The sequence below is a fragment of the Spermophilus citellus genome, assembly GCF_964194105.1.
Source record: "Spermophilus citellus genome assembly, chromosome: 1".
NCBI lineage: Eukaryota > Metazoa > Chordata > Mammalia > Rodentia > Sciuridae > Spermophilus > Spermophilus citellus.
The window spans coordinates 242,976,868-242,993,356 of record NC_138182.1 but is presented as its reverse complement, the minus strand read 5'-3'; the positions used below and the strand labels follow the sequence as shown (position 1 = coordinate 242,993,356).

Sequence of the window (16,489 nt, the reverse complement as noted above, 5' to 3'; positions counted from 1 at the left end):
TTTGTTAGAATGCAGATTTTGATTAATTAGGTCTCTGGTAGAGCCTAGATCTTAATAAACTACCAATGTGATGCTGATTTCTGCCTGTGTATAGACCATATTTTGAATAGTAAAGCTCGTAAGTAGGGGCTGGGGATTGGCTCAAGTGGTAGCATGCTCGCCTAGCATGTGTGAGGCACTGGGTTCGATTCTCAGCACCACATAGAAACAAAATAAAGATATTGTGTTCACCTAAAACTAAAAAATAAATATTTAAAAAAATTTAAAAAACCTCTAAGTAATAGAAGTGAAATTGTTGGGACTTAATTAGACATTGCCAGATTCTTTTCCCATGTGATAAATTAATTTATACACCTATGCTATATATAACTGTTCTCTCCTTATGTTCTTGCCAAATTTTGTCAGATTATTAGAAGTAACATTTTGCTAATTTCTGTTACAAAATTTCTGTGATTGCCTGTTTGTAGCCTTTGTAGTTTTTCTTTTGAGTTACTTTCACTATTCTTCAGGAATATGCACACAGGCTATATATACTTAGGTACATATCATGTTTAATGTCTTTAAAATTATAATTTTTTTGTTTTGCATATATTTGAGTAGAATTTATGACTTTATAGGACTTGTTACTATTTTAGTTTTTGGTACTGGGGATTGAACCCATGGATGTTTAACCACTGAGCCACATACCAAGCCCCCCCCCCCCCTTTTTAATTTTTACTTTTGATACAGGGCCTTGCTAAATTGATGAGGCTGGCCTTGAACTTGTGATCCTCCTGCTTTAGCCTCCCAAGTCCCTAGTATTACAAACGTGTATGCCACCATGTCCATCATTGTTGCTATTTTAAATGTTTTAAAAACTTTCTAGTAGATGTATTGTATCTTATGTTAGTCTGATATCTAGCAACCTTGATTAATTCATTGTTTGTAATAGTCTGTGTTGGCTTTTTATGTGGATGATAATATTTTATCTTTCCATTCACTCAGAGTTTACTGTTTGTGAAGAGTCTTTGAAAGGTCTGGATCCCTCTGCCCGACCCCCCCCCCCCCCCCCCAAAGCTAGGCTGTTACTATTTCAGGGATGCTGGTGGAAGACGAGATGCTTTGGGCATAGACAAGTTTATTACTGAAGATGTAGCAAGCAGTAAAAAGGCATGATGGTAGGCACTGGTTCTTCATGTCTCCGGAGATCCTTGGGAGTTAACAAGAAGGGGCCTCACTGGAGACTGCCTTTGCACTGAGTTTAGGGAATCGGGTAATTACATTTATAGTTAACCTGGTCTCTTTGTTCCGGAGGAGACTATTACTTATCCTTCAGTGTTGCTTGCTGCAAACATAGCCCTAAGAAGTGACCCACACAATAGTGGTCACGGATTTGCATTTTTGGTGTACAAAGAAGAATGTATAGGGATGTTCAGATCTCATGATAGATTGCCTATCCCAGCAATCTACTTGTCAACCCTACATGTTCTTGGCCTATTTTAAATTTTCACATGAAGTTCCACTCTTGTCAGCCACTCTGATTAATTGACAGATACTAAAACCAAATCCATTTGATTTGGTTGCACAGCATTTAATTAAGGCTACTGTCAGTAAACCCAAACAACAAGGGGAGACTGGGATCCAGGCAACTGTGAAAAAGTCTTTGGCAGTGGAGACAGTATGACATTTTCCAGACAGCCACTACAGGGGCTGGTCACTGTATTAACCATTAGAACCACTTCAGGAGGATTTAAATTGACTTGGTTTTTGGTGGTGTTACGTACAAGTATAGAGCCAATAGTTGGTTCAAAAAACAACCCATATTTGTCAGAGACAGAGACAGAGACAGATATTAATAGCTCATTCTCTCCCATATACAAACTTAGCACTCAAAGGGACACGACCTAAGTCACTCCAGTTAGGGTTTTATTGTTAAACATAATTTAGATTAATATTTTATTATTTTGGTTAAGAATCACAGTGTCACAGAGCAGTTGCAGCCCTACTTTTTGTCGTATATGCTACAGCCTAAGATTGCTTGGGTGTTTGGAGAAGCATATGAAGTTTTATCAACCAGAATGAAACAGGGTTATGCTGTTCTAGTGTTTAAATGCAGAGTTAGGATCTGTTATTGATGTCATCAGGCCTACATGAATTTTTCTGAATTGAAAACATGTGGATAGGGGTGATGAATCCAGCATTGTGTCAGTGTCATCCCCAGTTCTTGTGTGACTCAAATTATGGTGTGTGGGCTGGGGATGTGGCTCAAGCGGTAGCGCGCTCGCCTGGCATGCGTGCGGCCCGGGTTCGATCCTCAGCACCACATACCAACAAGGATGTTGTGTCCGCCGAGAACTAAAAAATAAATATTAAAAATTCTCTCTCTCTCTCTCTCTCCTCTCTCACTCTCTCTAAAAAAAAAAAATTATGATGTGTGTTCTAGGGGATGGTTCACCTTTCTCTTCAATTTTGGGGGTAAGGCACTTTCTCTCTGGGTACTGGGGCTATTGCTCTCCTTTTACAGCTATGATTTTTTTTTTTTTAAATATTCCATTCCAATAGCTGTGTCTTTGCTTTAGAAAAAAATCATCTCACACCTAGATTTTTTTCTGTAATGAGTGGGATTGGAAGGGTTATTTTGGCATAATTCACATTGATCCATTGTGTCTTCTCCCTTGATTCACATTGGACACTATTACGTGGGAATTTGGTGCTCAGTATGCTTAATCAGATGATCAGTGTCTTCATTATTTAGGACCATGTCATTTCAAGAGAATCTTGTGGTCGAACAGAATAAATTTGAATTTCTTAAATTTTACGCTGGCCAAGCTATCACCCATTGGAATGAGCTGGACTCTTATGATGTTAGGGGGAAGAAAGAAACCATTATGTCTGTAGACAGGATATAACTTGAATTATAAAATGTCTATGTAATTTTATAATTCCCGTTTCTTGTTATGCTGATTGTACCTAGAAGGTTGTGAAGATAAAATCCCTTGGTTATGCTGCCTTCACTGACTAAACTGTTTTGTGAACAGGTGAAGGAAGATGAGTTTTAAACTTTGAGTTGAATTTTGAGAAAGTTGTTCCAATGCTTGACAATACTGGATATGCCATTGGATGGTAGGCAATATAGAGTGTCCATTGGATTTGTGTAATATTGGCCCTATTTGTTCATTTTAAGTAGACTAGCCTCTAGGGAATTACATGGGTGGCTAGGAACCTTTTTGTTCCATTTCTGACTCTTCAACTAAAGATTATGATTGCCTTTTCTTCTCTGGCTCCAGCTAACAACCTAGATTTGGGCCTTTCCTAATTCCCTATTTTCTACACTGCCATGGCTTTTGCCTATGTGATCAGTAATTTTAGCTACCCCTGCGCTTAGCTCTGTCTTCTCCTATGAAAGTTTTTAGAAGAGAGTTGGGTACTTGTGTCTAACAGAGCTGTGAACGTTTAAGTTTCTCTCTTTCCTTTTGAGTTCTCTTCCTGAACTTGTCAAAGCAGGTGGAGCTAAAGTAGAAGGGGAGCAAAAGGTGTGAGTTTTTCCTCCTCCTTTGGACATGAACTAATTTTGATACCAATTGGGTGTTTTAAAGACTCAAATCAGGGGCTGGGATTGTAGCTCAGTGGTAGTGTGCCTGCCTAGCACTTGTCAGGTGCTGAGTTTGATCCTCAGCATCACATAAAATATTGTGTTCATCTACAACTTAACAAAACAAAACTCAAATTCAATTCTGATGCTATCCAGAGTATCATTAGACTCCATAAGTTTAAAGGGTTAGTACTATAGAACTTCCCTTAATTGAGACATCAGTAGTGGCTCCTTATGATACCCATACTTCTGTCTGATTTAGCTACAAAGTCAGGGGTTTCCATACTACTGTTGATTTGATAGTTTTTCTTGAACAGCTCACAAAACTTAGTGAAACGTGTTTACCAGTTTATTATAATAAGGGCGCAAATGAACAGCCAGATGAGGAAATTCATAGGATGAAGTCTAGAATGGTACTGAAAATAGAGGTCCTGTCATGTGGAGTTGGGGTTACATTACCCTCCTGTCATGTGAATGTGTGCAATAGTCAGAAACTCTTTGATCCCAATTTAGGGGGGTTTTAGGGAGGTTTCCTGTTAAAGCAAAATTGGTCAAATAGTTGGCTTTTGATGATTAATTCTCCAACCCCTCTCCCCTCAGGTGAAAGGGGGAGGCTTTGAGGGAAGAAAGAAACCATTATGTCTGTAGACGGTCAGGATATAATTTGAATTTTAAAATGTTTTTGTAATTTTATAATTTCCTTATAGAGTTCAAGTTCCAAGCCTCTAGTCTGAACCTTGATTAGACCATTCAGGAAATTCCAAGGGTTTTAGGAGCTTTGTCTCAAGGAACCTCAAGACAGGATCAAATTTTTTTATATGATAACTACACAGAGAATGCTCCATGGTAGGAATCAAGGCACTATAGTTTCCAGCAGGCCACAGCAGAGCTCAGGCTCAACAAATTTGCTTCTTGGCAGGGAGGTGGTACTGGGGATTAACCCAGGTGCAGTTTACCTCTGAGCTGTACCCAATGCACTAGGTTGCTTAGGACTTCCTTAAGTTGCTGAGGTTGGCCTTGAACTTATTGTTTTAATCTACCCAGCTTCTGGGATTATAGGCATAATATCGCTGTGCGCCTGGCCATAACAAATTTATTTTTGATGTTCTTAGTCTTTCCGAAACTGTCCTCACTGCCCACTATGTTTATTTGCAACTTTGGGGACCTCTTGACCTAACATCTGAAGCCATATTGCCCTTGGGCTGGAACAGTTGTCTTCCTCCTGTATCTCAGAGGAGAGTGATCAACAACCCAATCATCTTTTGGACATGGTATATAATCTTAACCTTTCCTCCCCTCCTCTCCCCTCCCCAGGGCCTTGTGAATGCTACATGTCTATTTGACTTCCTAAGTTTATTATTTTTCTGGCTTTTGTAACATAAATTTTAGTTTATAACATTTGTTTTCCAGCTTAAAACTCTGTATGCAAATATTTTTATGTAGCATAGTTTTTTCTTAGGTGAAATTTGAGGCCTTACTTTTTTCAAGATTATACAAAATAATTTACCAACTCTTCTTGAATTTTTAAGATTTTATTCCTAAATTGAAGTTTTAACATTATCTGACTTTTGTTGTTGTTATTGTTGCTACTGGGGATTTAACTCAGGGATGCTTTACTACTGAGCTACATCTGCAGCCCCTTTTTATTTTTTATTTTGAGACAGGGTCTCTCTGGTTTGCTTAGAGCCTCACTAAGTTGTTGAAGCTGGCCTCAAACTTGCCTCGGACCGCCCCAATCACTGGAATTATGGGCGTATGCCACTGTACCCAGCTAGATAGTATCATTATTCTTAACTGACTCCCAGATGATCACAAAATTTATGTCGGCCATGGTGGTGCATGCCTGTGATCCCTGTGACTCAGGAGACTGAGGAAGGAGGATTGCAAGTTTGAGACCAGCCTCAGCATTTAGAGAGACTGTCTCAAAATAAAAAAATAAAAAGGGCTGGGTATATAAGCTCTGTGGTAAGCACCTGTGGGTTCAATCCCAGTAACAACAACAACAACAACAACAACAACAACAAAATGGTGGTAACTAATGGTAGTATATAATGAGGTACTTCTTTATATATTGGGTACTGCCTGGTTTGGTCACATCATTGTCTCATTAAATACTTCAACACTTCATAAGAGCAAGGAGGGTATTTTGATGTATATAAACAGAAGAAATGAAATATTAGAGAAATTTAGTTACTTTGGGAAAACTGTAGTTAGTTCCTGGTGTTATGAAGACTTTGAACACAGCATTGATTATGGAACCTTTTCTCTATAATGCTTTAGAGTATCAACGCTATTTAGTCCTCTGAGTTTCTCTCTACCCTTCTCTATAGTTCCAAAATCCAGAAATCTGAAAAAGGAAACTTTTCATAAATTAATTTTGCTTTAAAATCTGAGGCTGCACATTGTCCCTTCCCCTTTATGAAATTCTAATAGGTATGCATATTCATGTTACTGTCAAAAGGTATTGTACATATTTGATTGTGGGGTATTTTATCATATTGCATTTTTAAAACCTATAAAATTTTCAGGAGTTTTAAGTAAGGAATCAACAAATACTCTTTTCCTAGCTTTATTTGGATCTGTTGTGAGAAATACTATTGTTTAATGATATGTTCCTATATCAGAACCAAGCCCTTAATTATGGTGTTCATATGATTCATTTTAATATTCATTATGGCTTGAACTCTAAATTTTCAGTATTTTTTCTATGACCCTTTCATGTTTGTACTTATAGATAAACTTTAATTCATTTGGCTCTTCAGAGGATGATAACTTATTGGTGTGCTGGTTAGGATCACAATGAGTTTGTAATCAAATTTAGCGGAGAAATTGATATCTGCTATCAAGCTTTCTGGGTAGTGGGAGGATTCACATTTTCATGACATTCTTTGCCAGGATTCTAAAGTGGTTCTTTGTTTTGTTTTTTAAATTTTATTTCAGTACATCCCTGGTCTCTTGCTTCTTGGGGTTATTTGGTTGCCATTATGAAAGTCAACTTCCATTTTACTCTTTGAGTTTTTAAAGTAGTCCTGAAACCTTGACTTTGCATTTTAAAAACATCAATTAAAATTAATTAATTACTATGTTAAATTTGATTTATGGTAAATAAATAACACAGTGCAACCATAATCACAACCTAATTTTATATTTTTTTGTGTGGTGCTGGGGATTGATTGAACTCAGGACCCCTTTCATGCTAAAATCTCTACCACTAAGCTACATCCCCAGCCCCATAATGTAGGTCCCCCCCCCCCTTTGGGTACCAGAGATTGAACCCAGAGGGGCTTAACCACTGAGTCACAAACCCAGCGTTTTTTGTTTTTTTTTTTTATTTTGAAATAGGGTCTCACTGAGTTGCTGAACTTGTGATCCTGTTTCAACCTCCTGAGTTTCTGGGATTACAAGCATGCAACACTGCATCCAGCCAAAATCTAAAAATTTCCAAAATTTAAAACATGTAACCACCATACACAGTTCCTCTATACTTTATCAAAACCCAAGTTTGTTTATTGCTGTTCCAAAAGGTCCCTTGACTCTGAGACAAATTGTTGGGGCAAGGAAAATGATTTTGGAAAGTCAGCAATCCAAAAGATGGCAGGCTATTTACAATAAGGACCATCTTAAATCAGCATTAGTTTCAAGTACTTTTTCTTTTTTAATATTTTTTAGTTGTAGATGGACACAATACCTTTATTTTATTTATTTATATTTATGTGGTGCTGAAGATTGAACCCATTGTGTCACATGCTAGGCAAGCTCTCTACCACTGAGCTAAAACTCCAGCTCTCAAGCACTTTTTTATCCTTTGATAAAGAGGACTTAAGAAGGGGGGGCTAAGGTGAAGAATGGGTTGATGATTGGAGACTTTAAGGCATCACTCTGGCAATCTGAAAGGGGGTGTTGTGAAACCTGGCAGCTGCATGTACGTGTGGGGTCCTAGCATTTGTGTGATAATTGGAAAATATTTTAGTTAACCTTAATCTTGTCATAAATCTGAGGAGGAGGAGAAAGGAAATTAGAGAAGTTTCAGTGCATCAGTTTGCACTTCAGGTTTTGGACAAGCATTCCTTAAATGATTACTAACATGTCTGCCTGCGGAGTTGAGCAGAAATCTGGCTCAGAGGTTAAGGAGACTGATAGAATAAGAAGGCATAAGTGCCAATCATTTTTACGCTGTTTTAATTACCCATTGGACATCTGTAGGCTCAAGTGAAGAGTCAGTGCTTTCAACAAAAGTGACCAAGTCCTTGAAAAGTAATGTAGGCAATCTTTACTCATTATAACTCACACATCAGAGGTGTTAACCACAGCAGAGTTAGTGGGAGACAGATTGCTCAGCTTTGTGACCTCCAAAATCAGTGATTTGGCTTTTTTAAAGTCAAAATAAAGCTAGAGGGTTTATTTTAGTTTCTGTCTATTACAATACCTGTTTGTAATCATTTCCTACTTGTTTTTGGCAAACCGGGCAACTATGAATCTGCTCTTTCTACTGATGTGTCTTTTCTGAAAATTTCACAGAATGGAACCATAGAGCTGGGTGTCGTGGCCCACACCTATAATTCCAGTAATTTGGGAGGCTTGATACAGGAGGATCCCAACTTCAAAGCCAGCATTAAATAAAACTTCTTGAGGCCCTAAGTAAGCAACTTTAGCAAGACTGTGTGTCAGAATAAAAAAAAATTAAAAAAAGGGTTCACTCATCATGATTTAAAAAAAAACTTTATTATAGTGTATCATGTATCAGTACTTTTAAAAAATGATATAGTTATACCATAGTTTCTTTACCCATTCACAAATTGATTGGCATTGAAGTTTATTGCAGTTTCTTGAATATTAGTATGAGTTTATGTAGTTACCTGGAAGTAGAATGGCTGGTTAGAATAGTATATAAATATATATGCCCAGCATGGTAGTCCACTCCTGTAATCCCGGCTACCCAGAGACAGTAGGATTACAAATTCATAGCCAGCCTGGGTTATTTAGCCCCCATTCTCTGTAAAAGGGCTGGGGAGGTAGCTCAGTTGGTGGAGCGTTTGTCTAGCATTTCTACTGATTTGTCCTGAGTTCAATCCCTAGCCCCATTAAACAAACAAACAAAAAACAGTGACTTTATGTTTAATGGTTTAACTGTTTTAAAAGTTACCAAACTGATAAAAGTAGCTGTACCATTTTACATTTCTATTAGTAGTATATGCGGGCTGCAATTTTGTCACATCTTACTTATTTTTTAAAGTAATCAGGAGAGAACTTTTTAAAAACCAGAGAGAGAAAGATGGGGGTGGAGGGATCAGAGAGGGAGGGAGGGAGGCGAGGAATGAGAATGTGAGATTATACATACAGGGTCTTACTCCCATAACACTTTTACTGTTATACTTATTCCTTACTTCGTATTTGAATTTTATTTTGGTTTCATTTTCTTGTAGCCCAAAAGACTATTAGCATATATTAAAAGGTAGGTTGGCTAGTTACTAATTATCTTGGGTTTTGTTCATCTGTAAATGTCTTTGCCTGTATGACTGATAAAATTGTTTTTCCTCGTATAGGCTTAGGTGACTCAGATGATGGTAATATTTACTAAGACATAGAAACATGAAAATTAATGCAGAAGTTTTGAATATGCTTAAATTTGAGATGTTTAGGAGACAACAATCTGAAATCAACAGAGTTCAGGAGAAAGATCTGGACTAGAGAGAGGATTTGGATTATTCAGGATGTACTTCAGCGTTGGAAGTAGACAAATGCATCCAAGAAGATTATACAATGAAAGACCCGGGGCTGGGGCTGTAGCTCAGTGGCAGAGTGCTTGCCTAGCATGTGTGAGGCACTGGTTTGATCCTCAGCACCACATAAAAAATAAATTGATAAACAAAGATATTTTGTGTCCCTCTACAACTAAAACACTATTAAAAAGGAAAAAAGGAAAGATCCTTGGTCAACATTTAACATCACAGAAAGGACAGATGGGTTAAACATTAAAAGAGGAACACATGGTGGCACATACCTGTAATAACAGCCACTAGGGAGGTTGAGGCCATGGGAGGATTGCATATTGAAGGACAGGTTCAGCAGTTCAGTAAGGTCCTAAGCAATTTGGCAACCCCGTCTCAAAAACGGTGGGCTGTGGATGTAACTCAGTGGTAAAGTGTTTGCCTTGAATGTGTGAGGATATGGATTCAATCCCTGGTACTAAATAAATAAATAAATAAAAAAGAGTTCACAATTCAGCATAAAAGACAAGAAAGGCTGCATAAATGGATTGGTTAGGGAGGCATGCATTTTTCAAATTGCAGTTGTGGCATATTGAGTGCAAATGAGAGACTGTTGGAAATGTAATGGGAGAAATAAGGTGACAGCAGTGGAAGATGTGAAAATAATAATGGCTTTTTACTGCTGTCCTCCCTAGAAAACAAATAAGGTATACCTTTGCTTCTTCCTGTTGACAGTATTGTTGGGATAAAATAACTGCTAAAGCCATTATTTGGAGAGTAACAATTTGGTTTAAAATATTTGATGTAACCAATGAAACTTCCTCTCAGGGCAGACAACCCATCTTAAACAATGGTTGTCTTTACTGTGTAATTTTAAATTTATGTCAACTTCCAGTAGTTAAGTCCCATTAAGCTTAATACACATAAATAGTAGCAAAGTGGTATTATCGGATCATTTTTCTGGTGGATTGAGTGCAGTCCTAGTAGGAAATTAATAAAACTGTTTCATCTTCAGCATCATTTAAAATTTTGTTATTGGTGGACAGAATAAGTCAATCTCCTTCCCTGTTTTTTTCTCCCATTTAATGGTCAGAGTATGTTTTCTATGGATGGAAGGGATCTGTCTCATTTGGTAATACAAAATAGCTTAATATATTCAGAGATCATGATTTGGCATGGGGAGAGAACACAAGAGTACCCAATCCTTTCAGAATTTTCAACCTGAGCAGAAGGAGCTGATGGGAAGTTGAAATTTTGTACTTGAGAGCAGATTTCAGTGATGGATATTAAAGTACGTGAAACTGAATTGGGAGAATGTGTAAAGTAATAAACTGTTGAGAGGTACTATTAGGACTTCTTTTATTTAATCTAGTTTGTGGTGAAAGGGTTAAAAAGAGTAACATTTGGCCACAGCTTTAAGAGATGTAACTACTATGCTAGATGATTTAACAAAAATAAAAAAATTTATGCCATTCCAGCTGGTCAGTAAATGAGAAAATAGAATAAAGAAAATAAGTTATATGGTTGATCCTGGGTTAGAGCTTGATAAGAGTTAGAATGATGAGGATAATCTTGATTGTGGAAGTATAGGCGAAAGTTTGAGTATACTACTCATGTTGGGCCTGAAAGGTTCTAGCAGTTGGAGGTCTCTTTTGATGATTATTATTCTTCCTCACAAAAACAGGTATTATTATTTACATCACCTTTTTAGCTTTGTAATATTTCCACATAAATATGTATATTCTTCCATATTGGTGACCTACTAAGTTGAAATTAGATGATGATGATATTGGAAGACTGTACATTTGGTAGAATGGTGGCCATGTAGATTTTCCACACTAGTTTGCTGAAGACTTAAAGCGTTGTTAGTACGAGGCTAGCCTGGGCAATTTCATGAGAACCTATCTCAGAAAGAAAGAAAAGAAGTAGTTCATTTATAATTCAGTAAGATAATGGCTTGGATTCTATACCTAAATATTTCTAAATTAGGATTTTCCAGTTTAGAGTAGGACATGGTTTTCAAGCATTGTCTGTAAATAAAATACTAACAGAGAAGTCTTTTGTAATTCAAAACTTCAGGTACTCAATCCAGATTTTTTTATGGAGTTAATTCAGAAGTAGGTATAGGAAAAGAAAAGAATGGAGAAGAAAGAGAAGGGCAGCTTGAAAGCTCTTTTTATTTTTCACCAACATCCTTGCCATTACCTGATTGACATTCAAGTAAATTTAATTGGCCAATCAGTTACTTCATAACTTTATGAAAATTTCAAAAGATATTGGTTTGACTATTTCACTTAAGGTGTTTGGGCAGCTGGGTAATTCCTCTTCGTTAGACAAACCTTACCTCTTTATACTTATACCAGCTGCAGTTCCAGTTTCATTTTCTTTTTTCACTTTGTTTCCAATCTGTGTTTTCTTTATTACTAAAGAAACTAGGGTTTTCATTTGATTTTTCCCTCCCTTCATTTCTTTGAGAATTGCTTTTTGTATTCATTTTTTTTTCTTTTTGGTTGTCCTTATTTGTTTGACTTATACAGGTCATGTATATTTTGTTTCAAAATTTTGTGTTGAGAAAATTTTTTTCTCAAAATATGTACATAAGCTTTCTTTGTTGTATACTATATCAGGTTTTTCGAGTCATGTTTATTATAGTTTCTGCATTTTAGATCTTGCCTAAGAAGACCTTTCCCAGGAATATGAAAATATTCTTTGTGTTCTTTGCTAAACAGTGCTGTTTCAGACTTTTTTTTAAAAAAATTGTTTTGGGGAATTCTTTTTTTTTTTTCACCCTTACCTGTACCGAGGATTGAATCCAGGGGCATTTAACTGCTCAGTCAGATCCCCAGCCCTTTTTATTTTTTAATTTTGAGACAGGGTCTCCCTAAGTTGCTTAGGGCTCGCTAAGTTGCTGAGGATGGCTTGGAACCTGTGATCCTCCTGCTTTAATCTTGAGAGCTGCTGGGATTACAGGTTCATTTGTGAAGGTCAAACTTTAATAAATTATTGGGAATTGTAATTGTGATTTTATCTGATTTGTAGATAATTGGGATAATATTGGTACTAAATAACAACCATTATAATTAATTGAGTTATCTATGTTGCTAATTTTTTGGACAGTTATTGCACATTTTATCGTTTCATATTTTGTTTCAAAATTTCAAAATTCTCTTTTCTTTTTACATTTTTATTTTGTATAAAGAGCCTACAAATAAATCTAGGGAACTTAAAATTGAAATTTCAGCTGACAGTTCTTCTCTGTTATAGTAGGAAACTTTGAGTTAAACATTTGAAGTTCTTGGAAATAAGTTGGAGTGTTACTAATTTCTAAAATTATATTTAGGCCTTATAAGCATATTTATCTACATGTTTATAATTTGTTATAGTCATCATTGAATTTTGAGAAGCATTCTGAAAATTTTTCATGGACGGAAAATCGTTATGATGTGAATCGTCGAAGACACAATTCTTCAGATGGCTTTGATTCTGGTATTGGACGTTCTAATGGAGGTAAAATTTGCTGAGAAAAGATTTATGGATAATTTCCATAGGTTTTAAAGGATGCTTTGATTGCTATCAATCTTTATGCATAACTATTTTTGAATTTATATTAATTTACTGTTATCAATGAAGGTAATTTTGGAAGGAAAGATAAAAGTGGATGGCGTACGCATGGCAGAAATGGTACTGAAAACATAAATCATCGAGGAGGATACCATGGTGGAAATTCCCGTTCTCGTAGCAGTATTTTCCATTCTGGAAAAAGCCAAGGTCTACATGAAAACAACATACCTGACAATGAAACCGGAAGGAAAGAAGATAAAAGAGAACGCAAACAGTTTGAGGCTGAGGATTTTGTAAGTTTCTTGTTATTTTAATACAAAGGATGTTTCTGCAAGTGTCTTTGTAGCACCAAGACATGCTTAGGTTTTATTAGTACAAGTCATTTTCTGTAAGGATCACACTTGATAAGCATTTGTCCAGTTATTTTGTAAGCCATACATTTTGCAAATATTTTTTTTGTTCACTCTATTCCCCTCTGTTCCCAACCAATTCTTGCCCTCTCCTTCAGTGTGGTTTTGAAAACATTTAGTATATTCATGTCAACTTTTATTCCTTATAGAAAGTTGAACAGTTTCCCTTAGAATAGTAGCTGGCTTCTTTGCTAGTATAATGTAAAATTATGTTTAATTTTAATAACCATAATGTAAAATTATGTTTAAGAAGCTATCAATCTTTTGGAAACAGAATGTGATCAGTACTTTTTATTTATTGACTGAGAACTAGTTCTGCTTGTCTCCAACAAGTGGGCTCAAGTAATCCTTCTGCTTCAGCCTCTTCGGTCGCTGGGGCTACCAAGAGCTACCAAAAGCCAGGTGCTGTGGCACACTCCTGTATTCTGAGCAGCTGAAATGGCCAAGGCAGGATCGAAAGTTCAAAGCCAGCCTCAACCAAAAAGTGGGGTGCTAAGCTACTCAGTGAGACCCTGTCTCTAAATAAAATAGGGCTGGAGATGTGTATCAGTGGTTGAGCGCCCCTGAGTTCAATCCCCAGCCCCCCCCCCAAAAAAAAAAAAATGAACTACCATGACTGGCTCTGCAATACATTTATTTAGATTGTTGACTTTATTTTTTTATTTTTATCTTTTTTGTTTTTGCTACTGAGCATTGAACCCAGGGCCGCTTGCTTAACCACTGAGCCACACCTTGAGCCCTTTTTATTTTTTGAGACAGGGTCTCACAAAGTTGTCCAGGGCCTCCCCAAATTGCTGAGGCTAGCTTCAAATTTGCAATGCGCTTTCCTGATCCTCCTGAATCATTGGATTACAGGCAAGAGCCATCACACCCAGTTTATCTATTTATTTTTAACAAATATCTAAAAAATTTTTTTTTGCAGTGCTGGAGATCAGACTTAGGACCTTGCCTTTACTAGGCAAGCAATCTACCATTGAACTACATTTCCAGGCCTAGAATTTGCCTTTTAAATAACACTTGATTATTTAAATACAACTCTTAAACTAATCCAAGGATAGTGCTTTCATATTTTGCACCTATTTTCTTCCCAATTCAAAGTTAGTTGGTTTTTTTTTAAATACATTTTTCAGTTGTAGATGGACACAATACCTTTATTTTATTTATTTATGTGGTGCGGAGGTTTGAACCCAGTGCCTCACACATGCTAGGCAAGTGTTTTACCACCGAGCCACATCCCCAACCACCCCCCTCTTTTTTTTTTTTTTTAAGAAGGGTTGGAAGACAAATTGTTTTTCTAGGCCAGGTGCAATTAAGAATGTTGACTCTACTAGTAATAAGTAAGTTAACAAAAACAGAGTTTTCATATTTTTTTCCTATTCTTAAATCTAACAGTGTGGCTCATCTAAACGGTGTGTTGCTCAAGTTACAGTAAAAATGATGTAGTGAGCACTTCTGCTTGTTATTCTTATGATTCATTCCTGATAATTTAAATCTTATCCACTGTAGGTAGAGACAGTTTGCACTTTTACCTTTTTTATATATTTGCTGTTAATTCTTATTCATTATATATTTTGAGTGACTGTGTGAGACAGTTGCTGTTCTTGGTACATAGAATATATATGTGAATAAGACAAGCAGTTCCTGCTCTGAGTTTCTATTCTAGTGGTAGCATTTAGAACATAAAAAGAGAAAGTAATTTATATTTTGGAGAGAATTTTGACAGGAAATAAGTAGGTGGGCTCTTTGGGAATTTGAGAAAGTCTTTTCCAGGAAATTGGCATTTAATCTGGAACTTGATAGGGAAAAGAATAAGCTTTGTTAAGTGGGAGAAGGTTGAGGGTGGTAGCTCATTGATAGAAGTGTGCTTAGCTCTGGGTTTAAATTCCAGCATCACCCCTGCTCCCCATGATTAATAAATAAAGACTGGAAGGAATAAAGAAATAAGATAGTGCAAAGGATTTTAGGTTTGTACAAAAACTATTTCAGTTGTTAGATCTTGAGTGTATTTTAGTGGTAGAAGGAAGACTAGTTAAAAATAGTGTTTAAAAAATGGGGCTGTCCTGGGCTCGGTTGTGGGTCAGTGGTAGGGCACTTGCTTAGCATGTGTGAGGCTCTGGGTTTGATTCTCAGCACTGCGTATAAATAAATAAATAAATCCATCAACAACTAAAAAATGGGAAGTAGTTTAGACTTTAAGCAAGGAAAGATCCAAGGTAGGTTGGATCTAGGGCAGAGGAGTGATAAGAGAAAAGAAGAATAAAAGATTACTTTAATATAGAATCTATCTGCCTTTCCATTTGAGTATATTTTTTCCACTTGATAATCACCATAAAGTTGAATTTTTATAGCCAAACTGGGAAGTAATGCTTTCTGTTAGTGTTGTGAGGGTTAAATGAGTGGTCAGGTGAATCAAAAATAGTGAACAGCACATAACAAACATTTAATAGAATAGTTGTTGTTGTTATCCCCCACCTCCACCCCTAAGGTGGTGGTTATCAGTTATTATAATCCTAGACTTGTAATGTAGGCAGTCTAATTTCTAATTATATATTTAATAGTATAACTAAGACATACACACATCCATCCACCAATAAAGTATTAACTGTGTTTAGTTTATATCTATGAAGGAATGAATCATACTGATATGCACATATACTATTGAGGCTTTACAGTAATGTCAGTTCAGTGCTAATAATTATTTTACTTTGGTGGGTGATTAAAATGTTTATATTTGGGTTATTTTATTTGATATGTATTGAGTATTTTCTTTTATCGAGAGAGGCTGTGTTGCTAGGTAATATGAAGAATACAATACTGGAAGTTTTAAGATTATAGTTATCTAACCAGATGAGCATCAGAGCTGGACATAGTGCTTCACACCTATAATTCTAGTGGCTCCGAAATCTGAGGCAAGAGAATTGCAAGTTCAAGGCCTAGCCTCAGCAATGTAACGAGGCTCTAAGCAATTTAGGGAAATCCTGCCTCACAATAGAAAAAGAGCTGGGATGGAACTCGGGGTAAAGTGCCCACGGGTTTAGTCCAACTGTATGAAATGAATAAACAGATTAGCTTTGGAGTGCCCATACAGTGCTCATCTCTTTTCTTGTTAATGATCTAAAGCACCACTTGTTGAAATAAAAATCTGCACCTTTTGAGAATGACTGTATTCACTAAAGCAATCCAGTGATAAAATGCCAATAGAATTGGGAAGTAGTCTTAATTTTTTTCTTATGTGACCT

At 36.5% G+C, this 16,489-nt stretch overlaps 1 protein-coding gene across 2 annotated transcripts in view; it reads left to right on the top strand.

The window, feature by feature from the left end:
- The window catches only part of GPBP1 (GC-rich promoter binding protein 1), a 65,804-nt gene that overhangs the window by 23,567 nt on the left and 25,748 nt on the right, over nt 1-16,489 (top strand). For both annotated transcript variants that reach the window (XM_081273282.1, XM_081273281.1), the window contains exons 4-5: nt 12,663-12,786; nt 12,910-13,133. In XM_081273282.1, coding sequence (XP_081129408.1) covers nt 12,663-12,786; nt 12,910-13,133 — 348 coding nt within the window. The remainder of the gene's footprint in view (nt 1-12,662; nt 12,787-12,909; nt 13,134-16,489) is intronic.